This window comes from Andrographis paniculata, unplaced genomic scaffold (genome assembly GCF_009805555.1).
Source record: "Andrographis paniculata isolate CXL003 unplaced genomic scaffold, ASM980555v1 Contig56END, whole genome shotgun sequence".
Lineage (NCBI taxonomy): Eukaryota > Viridiplantae > Streptophyta > Magnoliopsida > Lamiales > Acanthaceae > Andrographis > Andrographis paniculata.
Window position 1 is genome coordinate 447,203 of NW_026137591.1, and position 18,189 is coordinate 465,391.

Here is an 18,189-nt window from a genome sequence, read left to right on the forward strand (position 1 = left end):
CAACAGATATTTTTTTGATTTTGTTTTTTTTTTTAAATTTTACAGTCGAATTCATAAATTTTCTTTTTTTACTTATTTATAGAAATACACTTTTTATCAGCCAAAATTATGTAATGCATAATTTATTTATAATAAATAATTTTATTATTCATATTTTAAATAATAATAATAATCTATTTGTAATTTCTTTCTCTACTTATCTATTACTTTATTTTTTATCAATTATTTAATACTATGTTTTTTTAATATATATATATATTTAACTATGTTATTGTAATACTAAAATATAATTATTTGTTAATTTTTGTAGCCAACAAACTTATGTCCCAATTGAAAATACTCGACGGATTTAGTAGAGAAATTATTATTATTATTATTTTTCTTTTATGGAACCATGTGTGCCAAGAGATTTGAAGTGTCGAGAGTTTGAACTCAAATGTCATGAATTCAATCCCTACACAAGTAAGTGATAGTAGAGAAATTAAGTTTGTTTACTTAACACATGACATCCATAAACAAAAATATTATGAGTGTGTTTGTTTAGAGTTTAGATTTAATTAGTAAAAATGCATGATGTTTTAAATGTAATTAATATAATAAAAAGATAAAAAATAGATTTAATATTTTTTTTTAAAAAAAATAATTTACAGTAAAAATATGAAAATTTTTGATAAAAGACATTCAGTTGTGTTGTTTTATGAATTTTATCCAAAATTTTTATTATTTAAATTATTATTTTTTAAAAAAATATCAAATTAAATAATTATTATTTTTTTATATTATATTATAAATTTATTTTACATTTAAAATAATTATTCAAATTATATCTTAAATCCTCTATTTATACCGCATCAAACAATTATTTAAATTCATTTTTTTTAAATTAAAATCAAACTTCAAACCCACAAACGAAGACATACTCATACATTTTTTATAATCATCTCAGGCCGTACTGTAAATCCAAAGACTGCTTTAAATATCGACGTTGCCACGTGGCAGATATCAATAGCTTCTTCTTCAGAAGTTGTTCGACATTTAACCTTACTCACGCTATATAAAGTGCAGATGGTTTGCATATCAAACTCGCACCGAATTGTTCGGCACCTGCGTTAGGCGCGTGCATTTCACTTTCTCACTCTTTCACCTCTCGCGTGAAGTCTGCATTCCGTGCTGGAATGCGCTTCTGCTGAGCAGTGAATTTGTTGGATTTTTAATTGTCTTCTCTCAAGTCCTGATCTAGGAGATTTTGATCTTCTGGAAGCTGCTTCCGACGCGTTTAAGCAAATTGAGAAGGTAATTTGTTTGTAATCGATGATAAAATGTGTCGATGTTGGAATAATGGTTGCAGAGGAGTTTTTGAAAAAATTGAGATTATTAATACTGCTTGACTTATTTGGTGTAGAGGACTGTTTACGAAATTAGATCTGAAATTGTGAATGTTCTGTTGTTTTTAAAATTCCTGAAAATTTAAGAAGAACATCGCCGGAATCCAGGTGGAAACTCTTCGAAAATGACGCTTAGTTGCTGTTCGTTTGGTGTCGGTTTTCGATTTCGTGTTTGTATGTTCTGAAGACTGCGCTGTAGATCAAGCTCGTGTTGTTCTCATCCTTTGACAGACGAATTTTAATATCTGTGGTGATTTTATGCCATTAAGTCGGTGTAGACTTCTACTGTTTTTTCCGGGTGGACAACGCTGAAAATTTTAAGAACATGATCTCGAATATTCGCCAAACGGTTGTTGTACTTTCACTTCCATTTTATCGGTATCACCGAATCTACCATCAGAATCCTGAGTCGATTTTTTCTGAAGAAACAGTGAAGCCTTCAAGGAAAATGGAATGATCTGCGTAATTGAATTAACAAATACAAAAAGAAAAAGACAGTTGGAGCCTTCGAGAAAACAAGGAGTGATCCACGTAATTCTAATTAAAGAAACAAAATATATTTTAAGTATATATTTGATTGTGATTTAAGCACTGTTTTTTGCACTAAAAACGGCATCAAGCTTATGATGATCATTATTCCATTACGGCTAAATTCGTTTCTTCTCATTACCCTCAAGATCTCTCAATTTGTCATTCAAATATATTTTTAGATTGGTTGATATGTTCGTCACAGTGATGATTGATGAGTGTCGTTTAAGAATTGTTAGGTACCTGGTAAATATCACAGAAATATTTTGCAATATTTTACGCCAGTATTACATATACCGTTTTCTTGAAGTTATTCGGAGCTGTTCTAAGTTCTAACCATTTTATGAGCTATAGCTATTCTGGATTTCTTTATCTTCTAAAGTTTGCTTTGATCCGCTGAACCTTTTCTTGATCTTTGTTGCGTTGAATAAACTTGTCTTTAATGATTAGATCATATGTTGGATAAATTTGTTAGATCAATAATATTGCACGATCCAGACTTTATATAAAAGGTGTATGATTGAAAGTTGATAATTGGATCTTACAGATCTGAATGCTGGACTAGTGGTCAAAAGATTCTCTTCATCTGAAAACTTTTAAGACCGTTTTTCTGATTAAAGTGTTTGCTTTGTCGTAAATATCTTCTCCTCATATTTATCAAATGCAATAAAATACAGAACCTTTATTGAAACCCGAGTTATTTCTGTCTTCTCCGATACTGCTATTTGGATAGGGTGTATATCAGTATGGGCCATTTCTTCACATCTGAAACATTAAAATAATTATGCTATTTTTATCATTTATTATTATTTTTTCTGTGCCGAATGTTGAAACAAAGGTCCATTTTATGCATGAAGCTAGTATATACATTTGTTTTAAGTATATGTTCATACTGATTCAAGCTTACATGTTAGATTAACTAATTTTATCATATAGTTGGTGATTATTTCCTAGCTTATTGCAGATTCTTAAGCAGCTGTTCAAAGAGCAAGGATGACGGTTACACCAAATATCTCAGTCAACGACGGAAACCTTGTTGTCTGTGGGAAAACCATACTCACTGGGGTTCCAGACAACATTGTACTTACTCCAGGATCAGGTGTCGGCCTTGTTGCAGGTGCATTCATCGGTGCCACCGCTTCTAACACCAAGAGCCTCCATGTCTTCCCAGTCGGCGTTTTAGAGTAAGCATTGGTTCATCCCAAATTCATTTGTTTCAATCGGTTGATTAGCTAACTCTGTAGATCATCATTACTTAATACAGTTATCATTGTTAGAAATAATTGGTTGGATGGGCATTTAACTAAAAATCTGTTTAACCATTTTACCTTAGTGCATGTATCATAAATGAGTTGCTATGACCAATGTAACATTCCTCTGTAACAGGGACGTCCGGTTCATGTGCTTATTTCGATTCAAACTCTGGTGGATGACTCAGAGAATGGGAACTTGTGGGAAGGATATCCCATTGGAGACTCAATTCATGCTAGTCGAGAGCAAAGACACAACTGAAGGAGATCATGAAGATGCCCCTACCATCTACACCGTTTTCCTGCCCGTACTCGAGGGGCAGTTCCGTGCAGTTCTTCAGGGCAACGATAAGAATGAAATGGAGATCTGCCTCGAAAGTGGTCAGTACCTCTCAGCGATTAATGCTAAAATCGATGATTTAAAAAAAAAAAAAATGGACAGTCTTTTTGCTATATAACCCCAAAGCAGAAATGACCTTCGTTTTTATCTCAATATATTTCAGGAGACAATGCTGTCGAAACTGACCAAGGACTTCACATTGTTTATATGCACGCGGGAACAAATCCATTCGAAGTCATCAATCAGGCCGTGAAGTAAGTGCCGTGCTACTTTTTCCTATTTATATATATATTTATGAGGAAATTAAAATAATTACTTTGTTAACAGAGCTCTCGAGAAACACATGAAAACTTTTCATCACCGAGAAAAGAAAAAGGTCGGGATATGTTTTAGTTACTGTATTTAGAATTTGATTTCTCTCTATCCCAGTTGCATAGATTCTTTTTATTTGTCTTGTAGTTGCCCGCATTCCTTGACTGGTTTGGCTGGTGCACATGGGATGCTTTCTACACTGATGTCACTGCTGAGGGTGTCGAGGAAGGTTTGAAGAGGTAATAAAAGTTCAATGACTGTTTATGTCTTTGATCCTTAATCTCTGCTAAATCACGTCTGCTTTTGCAGTTTGTCCGAGGGTGGCGCTCCCCCGCGCTTTTTGATCATCGATGATGGTTGGCAACAGATTGGAAATGAGGTCAAGGAAGATCCGAATTGTGTGGTGCAAGAAGGAGCTCAGTAAGACAAATGTTTACAATAAGATCATACTCTTTGCTGGTGGTATTTGTCACTATGAACTTTTCAGTATCCTTACATCTGATATGATGTATATTTGTAGATTTGCGAACAGATTAACGGGAATCAAAGAAAACGCGAAGTTCCAAAAGAATGGAAAACCCGAGGAACAGGACTCTGGTCTTATACATGTTGTGCAAGATGCCAAGCATCGCCACAATGTCAAGTAACTCCTTTTGCCTCATCTTTTATTCATTGATTTATGTTCAATTTGATATTTTATTTGGTTATAATTAGTTGTTATTATTTAAGTTTATCGAGTTTCAAGCACCCATTTAGAGTTGTAATTTATTATTCATAATATGTAACTTTGAAATTCTACAAAATATCAATGGTATCAATGTTTAGTTTCTTCTAGTACACTTAACCCGAATTTTACCGGAAGTCTTCTCATTTTGAGATGCCCATAGTTTATGTTCCACTTTCGATTAGAGGTGGATACGACATATCAAAAATTATACTGTTTATTGTACACCGTATCAAAATTTTTGGTATGACATACTAATATCATATCAAAAAATCGGTGTATTGAAAATTTGATATGATAGATCTACATATTGTACCGTACCAGTGATTCGGTACACTGAAACTCTCGATATATACCGATATATCAAATATCAAAATTATATACGATATTTTTGGTATTTCGATATATACCAAAAATTTCAATTTACATACAGTCCGTACTGAAATTTTGGTATACCGAAAGTTTTGGTATTTTCGGTATGGTATTTGATAGTTTGGTAATTTTTCTCACCCCTACTTTCGATTGTTTATCCAAATTCCATTCAATTGAGCTTTATGTTTTAAAATTTAATTTAATTTATGAATAAGTTTTGCTTTCGACTCTAATTTTATTGTAAGTGAATCTTCGGTATTTGATAGGTCGGTAATTTTTCTCATCCCTTCTTTCGATCGTTTATCCAAATTCCATCCGATTGAGAGTTCTGTTCCAAACTTTAATTTTACTGTTAACGAGTTTTGTTTTCGACTTTAATTTTACAGTGAGTGAATTTGTTTATAACTGTAACTTCGTTATAAACGATTTCAATCTCCGACACTAGAGCTTAGCTTTGTTGCTGACTTTGATTCAGTAGACATTTTGGCTACAACAACTTCGAATTGAAATTTTGAGTTTGAGCGGATGCTTATATATTTTACAGTCAAATTTCTATTATCTAAACTAAATTGTTATTTCATTCTATCAGTCTAAGTTGTATCACGTTCTATATATAGATCTCTGATTTCATTATTAATAATACGTAACTTTGAAATTATATATACATTACTCGTTACTATATGTAATTCCCTGATGCTTCAGGTATGTTTACGTGTGGCACGCCCTCGCTGGCTACTGGGGCGGCGTACAACCTGCAGGCCCCGGCATGGAACACTACGACACCGCGTTAGCATACCCCGTACAGTCTCCCGGTGTGCTCGGAAACCAACCAGACATTGTCATGGACAGCCTCGCTGTCCATGGCTTGGGCTTGGTACCCCCTAGGAAGGTTTTCAACTTCTTCAATGAACTCCACGCCTATTTAGCCTCCTGCGGAGTAGACGGCGTCAAAGTCGACGTGCAGAACATCATCGAGACTCTCGGCGCCGGCCACGGCGGCAGAGTCTCCCTCACCCGCAGCTATCACCAGGCCCTAGAAGCTTCCATCTCCCGGAACTTCTCCGATAATGGCTGCATTTCGTGCATGTGCCATAACACTGACGGACTCTACAGCGCGCGGCAGACAGCTGTTGTTAGAGCTTCCGATGATTATTACCCTCGCGACCCGGCGTCGCACACCATCCACATTTCTTCAGTGGCTTACAACACCATTTTTCTTGGGGAGTTCATGCAGCCTGATTGGGATATGTTTCATGTTAGTGTTTTACACAATCTTTCGCATCTCTTTGTTAACTTGTGTTGAATTTAATTCGATCTTTTTTGCCTTTGTGTTGCCGCAGAGCCTCCACCCTACTGCCGATTATCACGCTGCAGCTCGAGCTGTCGGAGGATGCGCGATATATGTCAGGTAATCTCGTACTCAATATAATTTTTTCTAGCCGTATAGCCTTAATTTCATGTCATACCATATATCGTACCAAAACTATCATTATAAAAGATATGTCGTACCGTAATATTCGATATATTGATTTTCAATATATCAAAATTAGATTATAGTTTCTTTTTATTCTATGGGTGTGTTTCACTATTCACATCGTACCAACTATTTCAATTCAATTTTTTTATTATTCAAATATCAACTCAAAATTCAAACTTCCCAACCAAACACACCCTTTATCTATTCCTTGGCGGTATAAACATTTTATATTGTTATCACACAGAAAATACTATATTTTCGATACTTGTATAAATTTATACGGTTATCGCATCCCAAATACTATATTTTCCATATTTGTATAAATTTATACATTTATCATATCGAAAATACAATATTTTCGATATTTTTCTTTTTCTACCGTATGGACAATATACCGAATTTTCTATATATCGATACCACAACATATACCGAATTGTTTAATATGCTTAATTTCGGTATGATAATTTTACATAGTATGAAAGAAAATATGATTCTTTTGATATTTATGTAGAAGGTATGGACGCTATAGTCTGTTCACGCATGGCGTTTTTTAGATGAATTAATTTTATGTTTATGGTATGAATAATTGTGTTGATAATATAAAAAATAGTAATATTTTGTGTTGAATGATTGACTTTTTATGAGTGGATGATATATATATTATATTAATATGTGTATATATTTATATTTTTTTTAATAATATTTATGAAGAATTGTTCCATTGAAAAATGCTTGAGTGAACAATATATTTTTCCACTTCTAATCCTTTTTATGTTCCATGCAGTGACAAACCAGGAAACCACAATTTCGAGCTCCTGAAGAAGCTGGTTCTTCCCGACGGATCGGTTCTCCGAGCTCAGCTCCCCGGCCGACCTACACTGGATTGTCTCTTTGTCGATCCAGCCCGAGACGGAACAAGGTACGCGACATCATTTCATACCAACGCCCCTTTATCGACCAAATACTTAAAAAAGTGAACACTCTCGAAAACATACTTTGCAGCTTGCTTAAGATTTGGAATGTCAACAAGTGTTCTGGTTTAATTGGAGTCTTCAACTGCCAAGGCGCTGGCTGGTGTCGAGTCGAGAAGAAAACACGCATCCACGACGCCTCGCCCGGCACTCTCACCGGCTCTGTTCAAGCAAAAGACGTCGACGCTTTAGCACAAGTAGCTGGATCGAACTGGGACGGCGACACTGTCATATACTCCCACAGAACCGGGGAAGTTATCCGTCTGCCTAACGGCGCCTCCTTGCCGGTTACCCTTAAGGTTCTCGAATACGAACTCTTCCACGTTTGTCCTCTCAAGGTAAATTTCCCGTTACATTTTTACATCATTTCAAATCGCATATAATTAATGAAATCGGCTTGAAAATAGAATTAAAACAAAACTTTATCTTGTCTTCTTCAAACTTAAGTGTTATCATAAATCTCAACGAAATTAGAGTCGAAAAAAAAATGCTCAACACAATTAAAGTCGGAAGTTAGAATTAAAACAAAACTTTATCGGCATTACCATGGAAGCTAGAGAATTTCTATATTTTGTTATAATTTTAGATTAGGCTATTATTATTTGATTATATATATATATATATATGTTAGAGGAAGAAAATGACCGTCTCACCTAAAATTTTTAGACTATTTACTTATAAGTCTTGATTTCACATTGCTTGCGCTACATTGTGTCTTTTTTTACCAATCACAGAAAATCACACCAAACATCGCCTTCGCGCCCATCGGCTTACTCGACATGTTCAACGCCAGCGGCGCCGTCGAGGAATACAGCGTAGCATCCGAGGCTTTAGGTGAAAACCGATCTCCCGCAGCCAGAATCACAATGCGAGTCAGGGGATGCGGACGCTTCGGTTTCTACTCTTCGCAACGGCCTCTGAAATGTAGCGTCGGAAATTCCGAGACGCCGTTCGAATACGACAGTATGACGGGGTTGGTAACTCTCAGCATCCCCTTACCTGAAGAGGATATGTACAGATGGGCGATCGAAATCGAGGTTTAAGTATGCTCTAAATTAAGATCCATATAATTTCCTACTTGCTGCTTCAATATTATCTATCTCCATTTAAGAATCTGTGCTTTTTGTTTTTAAGTTTGTGGAAGGAAATGCATGGAAGTAGAAATAAAAGGGTTTATGCTCTGGAGTTTTATTAAATTTTCTGAATAAGTAAAAAAAAAAAAAAAAAAAAATTAAAAATGGTAATGTAATAATGTTGTAAGGTGTGGTCTCTCCTATGGAGAAATCAATAATAACCTGTGGTTTAGTGTGTTGTTGTTCTGTAATTTGAAGTCTTCGGTGTAATTTGAGAATGAACTGTGTTATGTAGTGAAGTGCTGTTGCAAACTTGTCTTGCCCCTCATATTGCTTTTTATATCATGCATTAAAATTGGTATTGCTCGATTGATAGTGCTGATTTGTATATAATATATATGTATATGATTTTTAAAAATTTAAATATATGTTTTAAGTATTATAGCAAATACATTTTAATCATTATATTTGAAGTATTCTTTTTCAATCTTTTCTTAATACTATGTTTTGATATAATAATTAATATTTAAATATAGATTAATTTTATAATAAAAAAAAGTTTAAACTATATGTATGTATTTAACTATATTATATATATTGATTTATTGAGAATAGGTATATAAATTAGAGATTTTGTATGATTTTCATTTTTGAAAGGATAGTACCAACAACAAAATGAGATGGTCGTTCAACATGCCCGAAATTGTAATATTCCTTTATTACAATTGTATTATGAAACGAAACAAGTTCTTATAATTTAGCATAGCTGTTGATAATATCGCCAACTTTCCTGTGCGATTCCGGCACCGGCAAGTTGCAGAGAAGCGTAAGTCTTGCAGATGAAATCAGCGTTTTTACGTCACTCGTGGAAGAATCGCATTTCCAGAAACGTACATCCCATACCTGCTACAACAAAACTTATTCTATGCATCAATCCATCCATCATCTATGTCTCTGTTTATCCATACTTTAGCAAATTTTACTATTCCCCCTGTCCCCATGAGAAAAAATATATTCCATCCGTCGAATTGAAAGATTATCTATTTTGTCAGTAATTATACTATCTACATAATATAATAAATATCATTATAATTTACATTATATTACACAAATGTCATTATTTTATGCAATACTAACATGAGTATTCTTATCTTTTTCACTATAACCTAATATAAAATATTAAAAAATCTAAATGCAAAAGCATAAACAATAACCTTTCTACTAAAGGAGTATATACATTTTTTTTATTAAACAAATTAAATATAATAATATTTTATTCATTAGTAAATTGTAAATATTACATAAATAATCTTTTTTGTAAATAAAAACTATTATGCTATTTATATATGGATTGTTTTTAATATAATAAAAAAGAAATACATTTGAATTAAATAAAAGAAAATAATAAATCAGAGTAGATTGTGTGGTGAAAAATATTAATTATGCATGCTGATATTGAATTGTAATGAAGAGAATACTTTTTATTAATATTAATTTAAACAAATGTTGTATTAAATATAATTTTTTATAAAATAATTAATTTTTATTATTTCTAAAATTATAAAAATTTCTCAGCTTTGTTTACTTAGTAACTATTTTCAAATTTTTATATTATTCAATACTACATATTTCAGTAAAAACAAATTGTTTTTTTTTCTTACAAAAAATACCAATTCAAATTAATCACAATCTAAAACAAAAACAAAAACAAAAAAAGTAAATAAAATTAAATTAACAACTAAACATACATGGAATTTTAGAAGTTTTCAAAGAGCAGTAGCAAATTTTTACATCACCAAAATAAGTAAATAGATAAATATAAATAAATTTATTCATTTTGTGTTTTTTTATAAACTTGTTTTATAAGTAAAGTATGAAAAATTTAACTTTAAATTAAAAATAAAAAAAAAATATTTACTCCGTTCCTTAACAATCTATCCATTTTGTCCGTTGCTTAAAAAGTATTTATTTTTTTTTAATAATTGTATTATCTATCTAATATTACAAATATCATTTCAATTTACAATCTATTACACAAATGTCATTATCTTTGTATCATACAATACTAATTGGATTAATTTAGTCTTTTTACTTTTATTTCGATTTTATATAGATATGGGAAAGATTAATTTACGTAAAAATGTCTTTAAACCTGAATTGTTTTGCCAACACTGAGCGGCGTAGCCTCCGCGACGACGTAATCCCCAAGCTTCGCACTCTTCACGTGACTGATGCTCAGATTCACTCCGGCGACTCTCCGTTTCTCCGGCGACGCCACGTGTCCTCCGATGCTCGCAATCGCCTCCGCGATCAGCGCCGTCACTCCGCCGTGCAGCACCTTGTACGGCTGGCAGCACTTCTCCCTCACCTCCATGTGACCGGAAACCTTCTCCGGCGATACTTCGTCGATCTCGAAACCGAACGTCGTTAGCGCGCCGTCCAAATCCTCCCGCCGTCGATCCATCAACCAATTATATATCTAAAAATATATATGTATATATTTCTAATTTTGGAGAATTGATTAGATCTGCTCAGCAATTTAATTTACAGTTCGCGAATGATCAGGTCGAGGTTTTATGTACAAGCTCGGCGAGGACGACGGTTGGAATGACAGCTCGGGTCACGTGAGGAGCACGTGACTGCTGATGAGTACTACTGCTCCTGGAGCATCTGCACCGTCGATGGAATTGTGTTGATGAGTGGTGTAGATGGATGTGGCGCTGTGGTCCAGGACCTTGTAGGTATGTAATCCGGCGTGAGTGTGTTATTTAGAATTACATGAGACGCAGTCAACTAAAGCAGCTGCTATTATATTATCGAAAACGCGACTATCACAAAATTTTATATATTTAAAAATAATAGTAAAAGAATAAACGAAATATGTATAATATAAGTATAAAACTGCATTTTACAGTGCTTTATCGATCGAAGGCTTTCTTTATTATTTATTATTTTTAAATAATTTAAGTTATTATTATTATTATTAACAAAATATAGTATATAATATTTAATTATTTTATTTATTTATAAAATTATTTAATAATATATATCTTTTTTTTCACAAAAATATCTCATCAAATATATTTTTTTTAATATTAATATCAAACCAAATTTTTTTCAAACTCATTAAAGATATGTTTCTCCAAGGGGTTTGGCCTCATTTTACTGTGCAATTACTCGATAAAACGGGCGTGCCTGTTTTTTTCTTGGTTTTTTTTGTAAAAATTTATTTAATATTTATTATAATTAAATGAAAAAAATATATATAATATATATGTCATTTTGTAGAAAATAAAATTTTCTTTAATACAAATAAATAAAAATTTAAATATATATATATTGGGTATAATATAAATTCATAATCAAATTATAAAATATAAATTTTATCAATTAAATTTAATACATATTTATATTATTTTATTCATTACCCATTAAATTAATATACATAAAAAATTCCTCAAAACCCAACCAAATCCAAATACAAAAGAAACAACAAAATTCAAATTAATCTCAAAATTCAAATAAAAATCAAATCCAAACCCAAACTTCCCCAAACTCCTCAAAAGAACATACCCTAAGAAAAAACACAACATTTAACAAAATAGAAATAATTATCAAAATGAAGCCTCTTTGAGGCTAAAAAGCACAACTATATAGAATTGGCAATGAAAATATTACGGTTTAAAAAAAAATAAATTATTATTATAAAATAACAAATTAAAGTATTATTTAAATAAAAATTTAAAATTGATCACAATCAAATAAAATTCTAATATAACTAAAAAGTAGTAAAAATATGCTTGTCTGGCGTGATTTGTTTGGTGTGTTTGCTCGTGAGTTTTAGGATAATTTGATATTTAATTAAAATAATTATTTAATATAATGTAAATAAGTATGAACTGTGATTTTTTAAATAAAAAATAAAAAATTAATATTTAATTTAGTATTTATTCAAATTTAATTAAATAATATTTATAAATATAAATAACTCAATTAATATTCATTCAAGACATTTTGTATAAATAGACTACACTCTTTTTGGTCCAATTTAATTTATTCATTTGCTATTTTCATTTGTCTAACTCAAAAATATATATTTTCTATTATAATAAAAAGAATTATTTATAAATAACAAAATAATATTAATATTTGTAAAACAATATTTATTTCTTTTGTACATAAAACGTATTAAAACTATTTTATATATTTACACTAATCAATAAATTATTATTATTTTTTAATATATTAAAAAAATATATATACATTGAATTTGGACAAATGGGGTATTAGATTTGTTTGACTGTAATTTTAATTCAAAATCACTATTAGTTACTCCTCACCATTTTTAATAAAAGAGTACTCAATTCCAATAGTAAACTTCTAATTTTATTATTTCAATTTGTTCAGGTCAAAATTTGTCTCTTTTTTCTTTTTAAAATAAAAGTAACTCTCGATAAAATATTTTTATTTTTATTTTTTTATATTACTTTTATTTTCATATTAAAGAAAAATAAATATTACACTACTTTATTATATAATATATTTATATAATATTAATTTACTTAAATATTATTTTTCTCATAATATATCACATTAAAATATTATTTAAATAAAAATTCAAATCAATTTTAAATTTCAAATATAGCTAACAAACAATATAAATTTGTGATGTGACAAATTAAAAAGTATAGTGCTAACAGTCCACACAACCTTATATCTTTTATGTAAAAAAATTAATGGACAAAGTATGAACACCACCGATCTCTTTTATATAATATATAAATTATTATTATACTTATCAAAAAATTATATATACAATATTAAATAAATAAAAAATATTTTATTTCGATTATCATTTTTATCTTATTATTTTATACAAATGATGAAAAGTTCAATCATTCTTTGAAAATGCACTTTTATATAATATATAAACTAGTATCATACTTATCCTAATATATATGTATTATTAAATAAATAAAAAAATATTTTATTTCGATTATCACTTTTATCTTATTATTTTATACAAAGGATAGAAAAGTTCAATCTATCATTATGCATTTTCGCATTATATCGAAAGGAGAATTTCAAGCTTGACAAATAAATCGGCCATGGCGGAAACCAGCGCCCTTTTTATGCATAAATTGCACAAAAAGAACTGCCAAACAAACATCCCTCAGTTCATTTTTGTCCTTCGGCTGGACCGAGTGTTTATTTGTCAGGCTTGTTATTCTCCTTCGATTGTGGGAAACTGCAATTTGGGCAAAGATTATTGGATCACTTCGGGGATTCCGATTAGCCGTCCGCCGCCGCCGAATCGCGGAATCCGGTAGGTCGGAGAACTGATTCGCGTCGTTTAATTTTGCGATTTGGTACTTTTTCGGAAAATTAGGGTTTCTGATTGGGAATTTTTGTCGATTGAATTTTTGGAATTATTGATTGTGGATTCATTCTAGCGTGTTTCAGAGTTTCGCGATTTGTTTATTCTTCGTCGGATTGTGGATCGAGTTTGGAAACGGTACGATGCTTCTTCTCTGGTTTTGTTTGTTGGATTTGTGAATGATGCATGAAGTTTGATGTTGTGAGTTTTCGTGTTCTTCGCCATAGTTGAAATTGTTCCATTCTTGAAGGTGCTTGTGAAGTTCGTTCGTTGTTCTGCGGTTGTTATTTGTTAGTTTTTGTCTACTTTAGCTACGAGTTTTAATTGCAATAATTAAGAAATATATATTAAGTAGAATTAATTATAATATAATAAAAATAATTATAAATTAAAATTAAAATAATTAAATAATTTAGTTAAAATAAAAAATTATATAAATTATAAATTTTAAAATATAATTAAAATATATAATTATATTTTAAACAATGTGAGAACCTACAACAAACGCATGCCTTTATTAACGCTGTGTGTAATATATGGCTTTTACATATATTAGTTTGAAAACCTATAGTACAAATATTTAAAAATAAATAAATTTAAAATAATTCTTTTAAAAAAAATAATTGTCAAGAGAAAGAAAACACACACACACAAGGTAAATTTCAATTAAACTTCCGATTCTCCGCTCTTCTCTCCTTCAAACGCAAAATTTCCTCCGATTTTTTCTGCCGACGCCTTTCAATCTTCATATACATTATTTGATTTATTGCTACCAAATCGGTGGTGGTTTGCTGTTCCTGAATCCGTCCGAGTCCCGAATTTTCTCCCCGAGATCGAGTCGTCTGTTTCGGGGATAAGTGCGTACAGCAGCAATGGGGACTCCGGCGTTTCCGGATCTCGGTAAGCACTGCAGCGTTGATGATTGTCGCCAGCTCGATTTCTTGCCTTTCACCTGCGATTGCTGCCAACAGGTAGGTACGTAGGTAGGTAGGTTAATTGGATTGTTCTTAGATTTAATTTAATTTAGTTTTTTCAATTTTTCTGATGTGTTTTGGATTGTTCTTAGATATGATTTAATTTAGTTTTTTTCAATTTTTCTGATGTGTTTTGGATTGTGATTGCTGTCTTCGATTATATAACTGATTGTGTGATTTAGTTTTGCGATTTGTTTGGGATTGTGATTGTTGTTTTCGATTATATGTAATTGGTTGTGCATTTTTGTGGTTTGATTGATTTGTGTTCTAATGATCGGATTGATTTGGATTTTCAATAATTTGATTTGATTGCATAATTTGTGCATTCACTGTGTTCATGATTATGTTAAAATTACTACATGTCTCTTTGTATGTATTCCAACATTGAAGACGATTAAGATATATAGAATTTGAATTGATTTGGTGAGGTTTTGGATGAGGTGTTTGTTTGTTTGTATTGTGTTGTTGTGCTTGTATTTTGGAATTTTTTATTTTTATATTTATTTTTAATTTAATTGGATATTGAGAATTGTTTGAAAATTTGGAAGTATTTTAAGATATGCTTTTTTATTGGACTAATGTTAGTATTTACTAATGGTGTGTTTGTTTGGGCGTTTGGATTTTGAGTTGTGATTTGAATTGAAATAGTTGTATGATTCGATATAAATAAGTATTGATGTAATGTCTTAAATATAAAATTGATTTATAGTATAATATAAAAAAAAAATAGGTGTTTGATTTGATGTTTTTGGGAGGAAAAAATAGATGAATAGTTAAAATTTGTACAAATTCTCCAAACAAACACATCCTAATATATTCAGAATAAAGCTAAGAGCATCTCAAATATAAGTAATTTGACAATCTATCTATTTTTTTTATTTTGGTTTGTCCCATATCAAAGTATCAATTTTTTTTTTTCAGTAATTGTACTATCCACCTAACGTTACAAATATCATTCCAATTTACGATATATTACATAAATGTCATTACCTTTATATCATACAATACTAATTACTAATAGAGTTAATTTAGTTTTTTTAATTTTATTTTTACTTTATCTCAATATAATACTAATATTTTTAAAATTTCGTGGAAAAAAAACAAATGAATATATAGATATAAGACGGATGGAGTATGACAATAGTCAATACAACACATGCTATTTATATTGTACTCTTTCCGTCCCGGAAGTAAATATCCATTTGCTTTTTTGCACGTAGTTTTAGAAATATTAGTATTATATTGAGAGATTGTATGAATAAAGTAGAAATGACTAAAATAAACTTATTAGTATGTGTGATAGAAAAGTAATGGTATTTGTGTAATATATTGTAAGTTGTAAGGGTATTTGTAATGTTAGGTAGATAGTACAGTTACTAAAAAAAAGAAATGGATAATAAAAAAATAGATACTTATGGGAAGAAGGGAGTATATTATTATAATGTGTTGATTTGAGATAATTAGATAATCAGCACGCTCAATAGCCCCAATCCGAATTGTAACCAATTTTTTGGGAATTTGGATTGAGAAAAATTATAATACTCCTATATAATCCACACAAGCATTACAAATCTTGGAAGATTTAAGAGAGTTTTAGCAACACTAAAATGTTTGAATATCGATTTATATTTTATAATTTGTTTTAACTTTTTAATTTTTTTTTGTTGTCATATAAATTTATTGTTGTTTTTATTTTTAGTAAAAAATATTACTTTATTTTTACGAAATTTTTTTTTTCTATTTTTACTCATTTGTTTTACAATTCGTGCTCGGTCAAATGTGTGTACAATTAGTATATTTTTATAGAAATTCGTAGAGGTCGAATAGTAAAAAATATTATTTATTTATTTTTAAAAAAATATTTTTTAAACATGAAAAAAAAAAAAAAAAAAGTGATTAATAGTATAAAATCAAAACTAGACCTTAAAAAATAGGTCGTTGCTTGTTGTCTAAAAGTCTAACAACAACCTTCGTAGGTATTTTGTCTCGACCACCGGAGCTACAGCCGCCACCAATGTCCGAAAGCCAACAAAAACGACCACACTGTCGTCATTTGCCCGCTATGCGCAAAAGGTGTTCACCTAATCCCGCAAGAAGACCCGAACATCACATGGGAATCGCATGTCAACATCGACTGCGACCCGTCCAACTACGAGATCGCGACCAAGAAAAGGAAATGTCCTGTCCCAAGATGCCGGGAGACACTAACATTCTCTAACACGATCAAGTGTCGAGACTGCAACATCGACCACTGTCTTAAACACAGGTTTGGTCCTGACCACAATTGTCCAGGACCTAAAAAACCCGAGCCCACATTTCAATTCTTGAATTTTCTAAATCGAACCGGGAAAGAGGATACCATTAAACAAGAAATCGCGACTTCTTCTTCACCATCATCAAATTGGTCGTTAGCCTTCACCAAAATCGCTTCAACTTTTCGCGCCACGGCAGAAGCCGGCGTGAATAAGCTTAGCAGTGAGTTTAATCAAGTTTTGCGCACGAACGGAACGTTATCTCAAAACAATAGCGAGAATGGAAATGATCGAATCGAAATATGCCCTCATTGTAATTTGAGATTTGGCAAAGTCGGAGATCTAGTGGATCATGTCGAGAAAATTCATCACAAGAATGAGGTGATGAACATGACCATCAACGTTTGCCCTAAATGTAGTAAAGGGTTTCGCGATCCTAATTCTTTGGTCGCACATTTAGATAAAGAACATCGAGGTGTGTCGACAAAATAATTTCAAGTGAATCTTCTTGTATAGATCTCTCTCTTTATGTATAGATTGGTTTCGATCATGAGAGATTTTTTTAGGTGTTTCTTTGTAATAGTTTTGTTACGATGCTCAATTCTCTAACTTGAATTGAATGTATGTGTTGGGTGTGTGTTTTTATCAAAAATTTGTTACCACATTTTTTTATTAATAGTGTAATATATATATATTCTCTCGGTCCACGCACAAAGTATACAATTATTTTTTACAGTATTTTAATTATAGTAGGTAATTAAAAGTGGCGTAATACTATTTTTGCTTTTGTTTTTTGGTGTAAAAGTAACGATGTGATATAAAGTAAGGGTATTTGTAGAAAAAAGTGAAGTATTTAATGAAATGTTTACTTTGTAATTGCACATCCCAAAATAGAAATATATATCATTTCTAGTTAGACGGAGGGAGTATAATATTGTTAACATGTTTGTTTTTGTAGATAACATTAAAAAAAAAAAAAAAAAGAAAAAAAAGAAAAACATTCAATTTAAAAACACAAAACAGACAGACCAATTATTCTTTACTCCAAATTAAAGTTGCTGCAGCGGTAGTCATGCCAAATATCAGTGTGATTGTTTGAGAGGTTAGATTTTGAGTTAAAATTTGAATATTAAAATTTTTGAATTGAAATAATT

The 18,189-nt window shown here is 30.9% G+C and overlaps 3 protein-coding genes across 7 annotated transcripts; 2 read left to right on the plus strand and 1 right to left on the minus strand.

The window, feature by feature from the left end:
- Nucleotides 1-1,076: 1,076 nt before the first annotated feature.
- Nucleotides 1,077-8,746, plus strand: LOC127256555 (probable galactinol--sucrose galactosyltransferase 2). Its single transcript, XM_051282616.1, has 13 exons — nucleotides 1,077-1,293; nucleotides 2,878-3,097; nucleotides 3,300-3,544; nucleotides 3,667-3,757; nucleotides 3,831-3,879; nucleotides 3,963-4,054; nucleotides 4,125-4,235; nucleotides 4,336-4,458; nucleotides 5,614-6,166; nucleotides 6,252-6,319; nucleotides 7,173-7,307; nucleotides 7,391-7,697; nucleotides 8,094-8,746. Exons 2-13 carry the CDS (start codon nucleotides 2,907-2,909, stop codon nucleotides 8,400-8,402), a joined length of 2,274 nt encoding a protein of 757 aa, XP_051138573.1. The 5' UTR covers nucleotides 1,077-1,293; nucleotides 2,878-2,906; the 3' UTR covers nucleotides 8,403-8,746.
- A 299-nt stretch (nucleotides 8,747-9,045) lies between these two features.
- LOC127256556 (1,4-dihydroxy-2-naphthoyl-CoA thioesterase 1-like) lies at nucleotides 9,046-11,131 on the minus strand. The gene is made up of 2 exons (XM_051282617.1): nucleotides 10,585-11,131; nucleotides 9,046-9,335 (listed from the first exon to the last, which is right to left on the minus strand). Exons 1-2 carry the CDS (start codon nucleotides 10,894-10,896, stop codon nucleotides 9,183-9,185), a joined length of 465 nt encoding a protein of 154 aa, XP_051138574.1. The 5' UTR covers nucleotides 10,897-11,131; the 3' UTR covers nucleotides 9,046-9,182.
- A 2,342-nt stretch (nucleotides 11,132-13,473) lies between these two features.
- Nucleotides 13,474-17,688, plus strand: LOC127256763 (zinc finger AN1 and C2H2 domain-containing stress-associated protein 13-like). Of its 5 annotated transcripts, none has more exons than XM_051282943.1 (3): nucleotides 13,474-13,801; nucleotides 13,886-14,780; nucleotides 16,760-17,688. In XM_051282943.1, the coding sequence occupies exons 2-3, from the start codon at nucleotides 14,682-14,684 to the stop codon at nucleotides 17,525-17,527; spliced, it is 867 nt and encodes a 288-aa protein (XP_051138900.1). In that variant the 5' UTR covers nucleotides 13,474-13,801; nucleotides 13,886-14,681; the 3' UTR covers nucleotides 17,528-17,688. The 5 variants fall into 5 exon arrangements, with proteins under 5 accessions (XP_051138900.1, XP_051138899.1, XP_051138898.1 ...); XM_051282942.1 differs by having other exon boundaries at nucleotides 13,896-14,780; XM_051282941.1 differs by having other exon boundaries at nucleotides 13,474-13,758.
- Nucleotides 17,689-18,189: the final 501 nt, after the last annotated feature.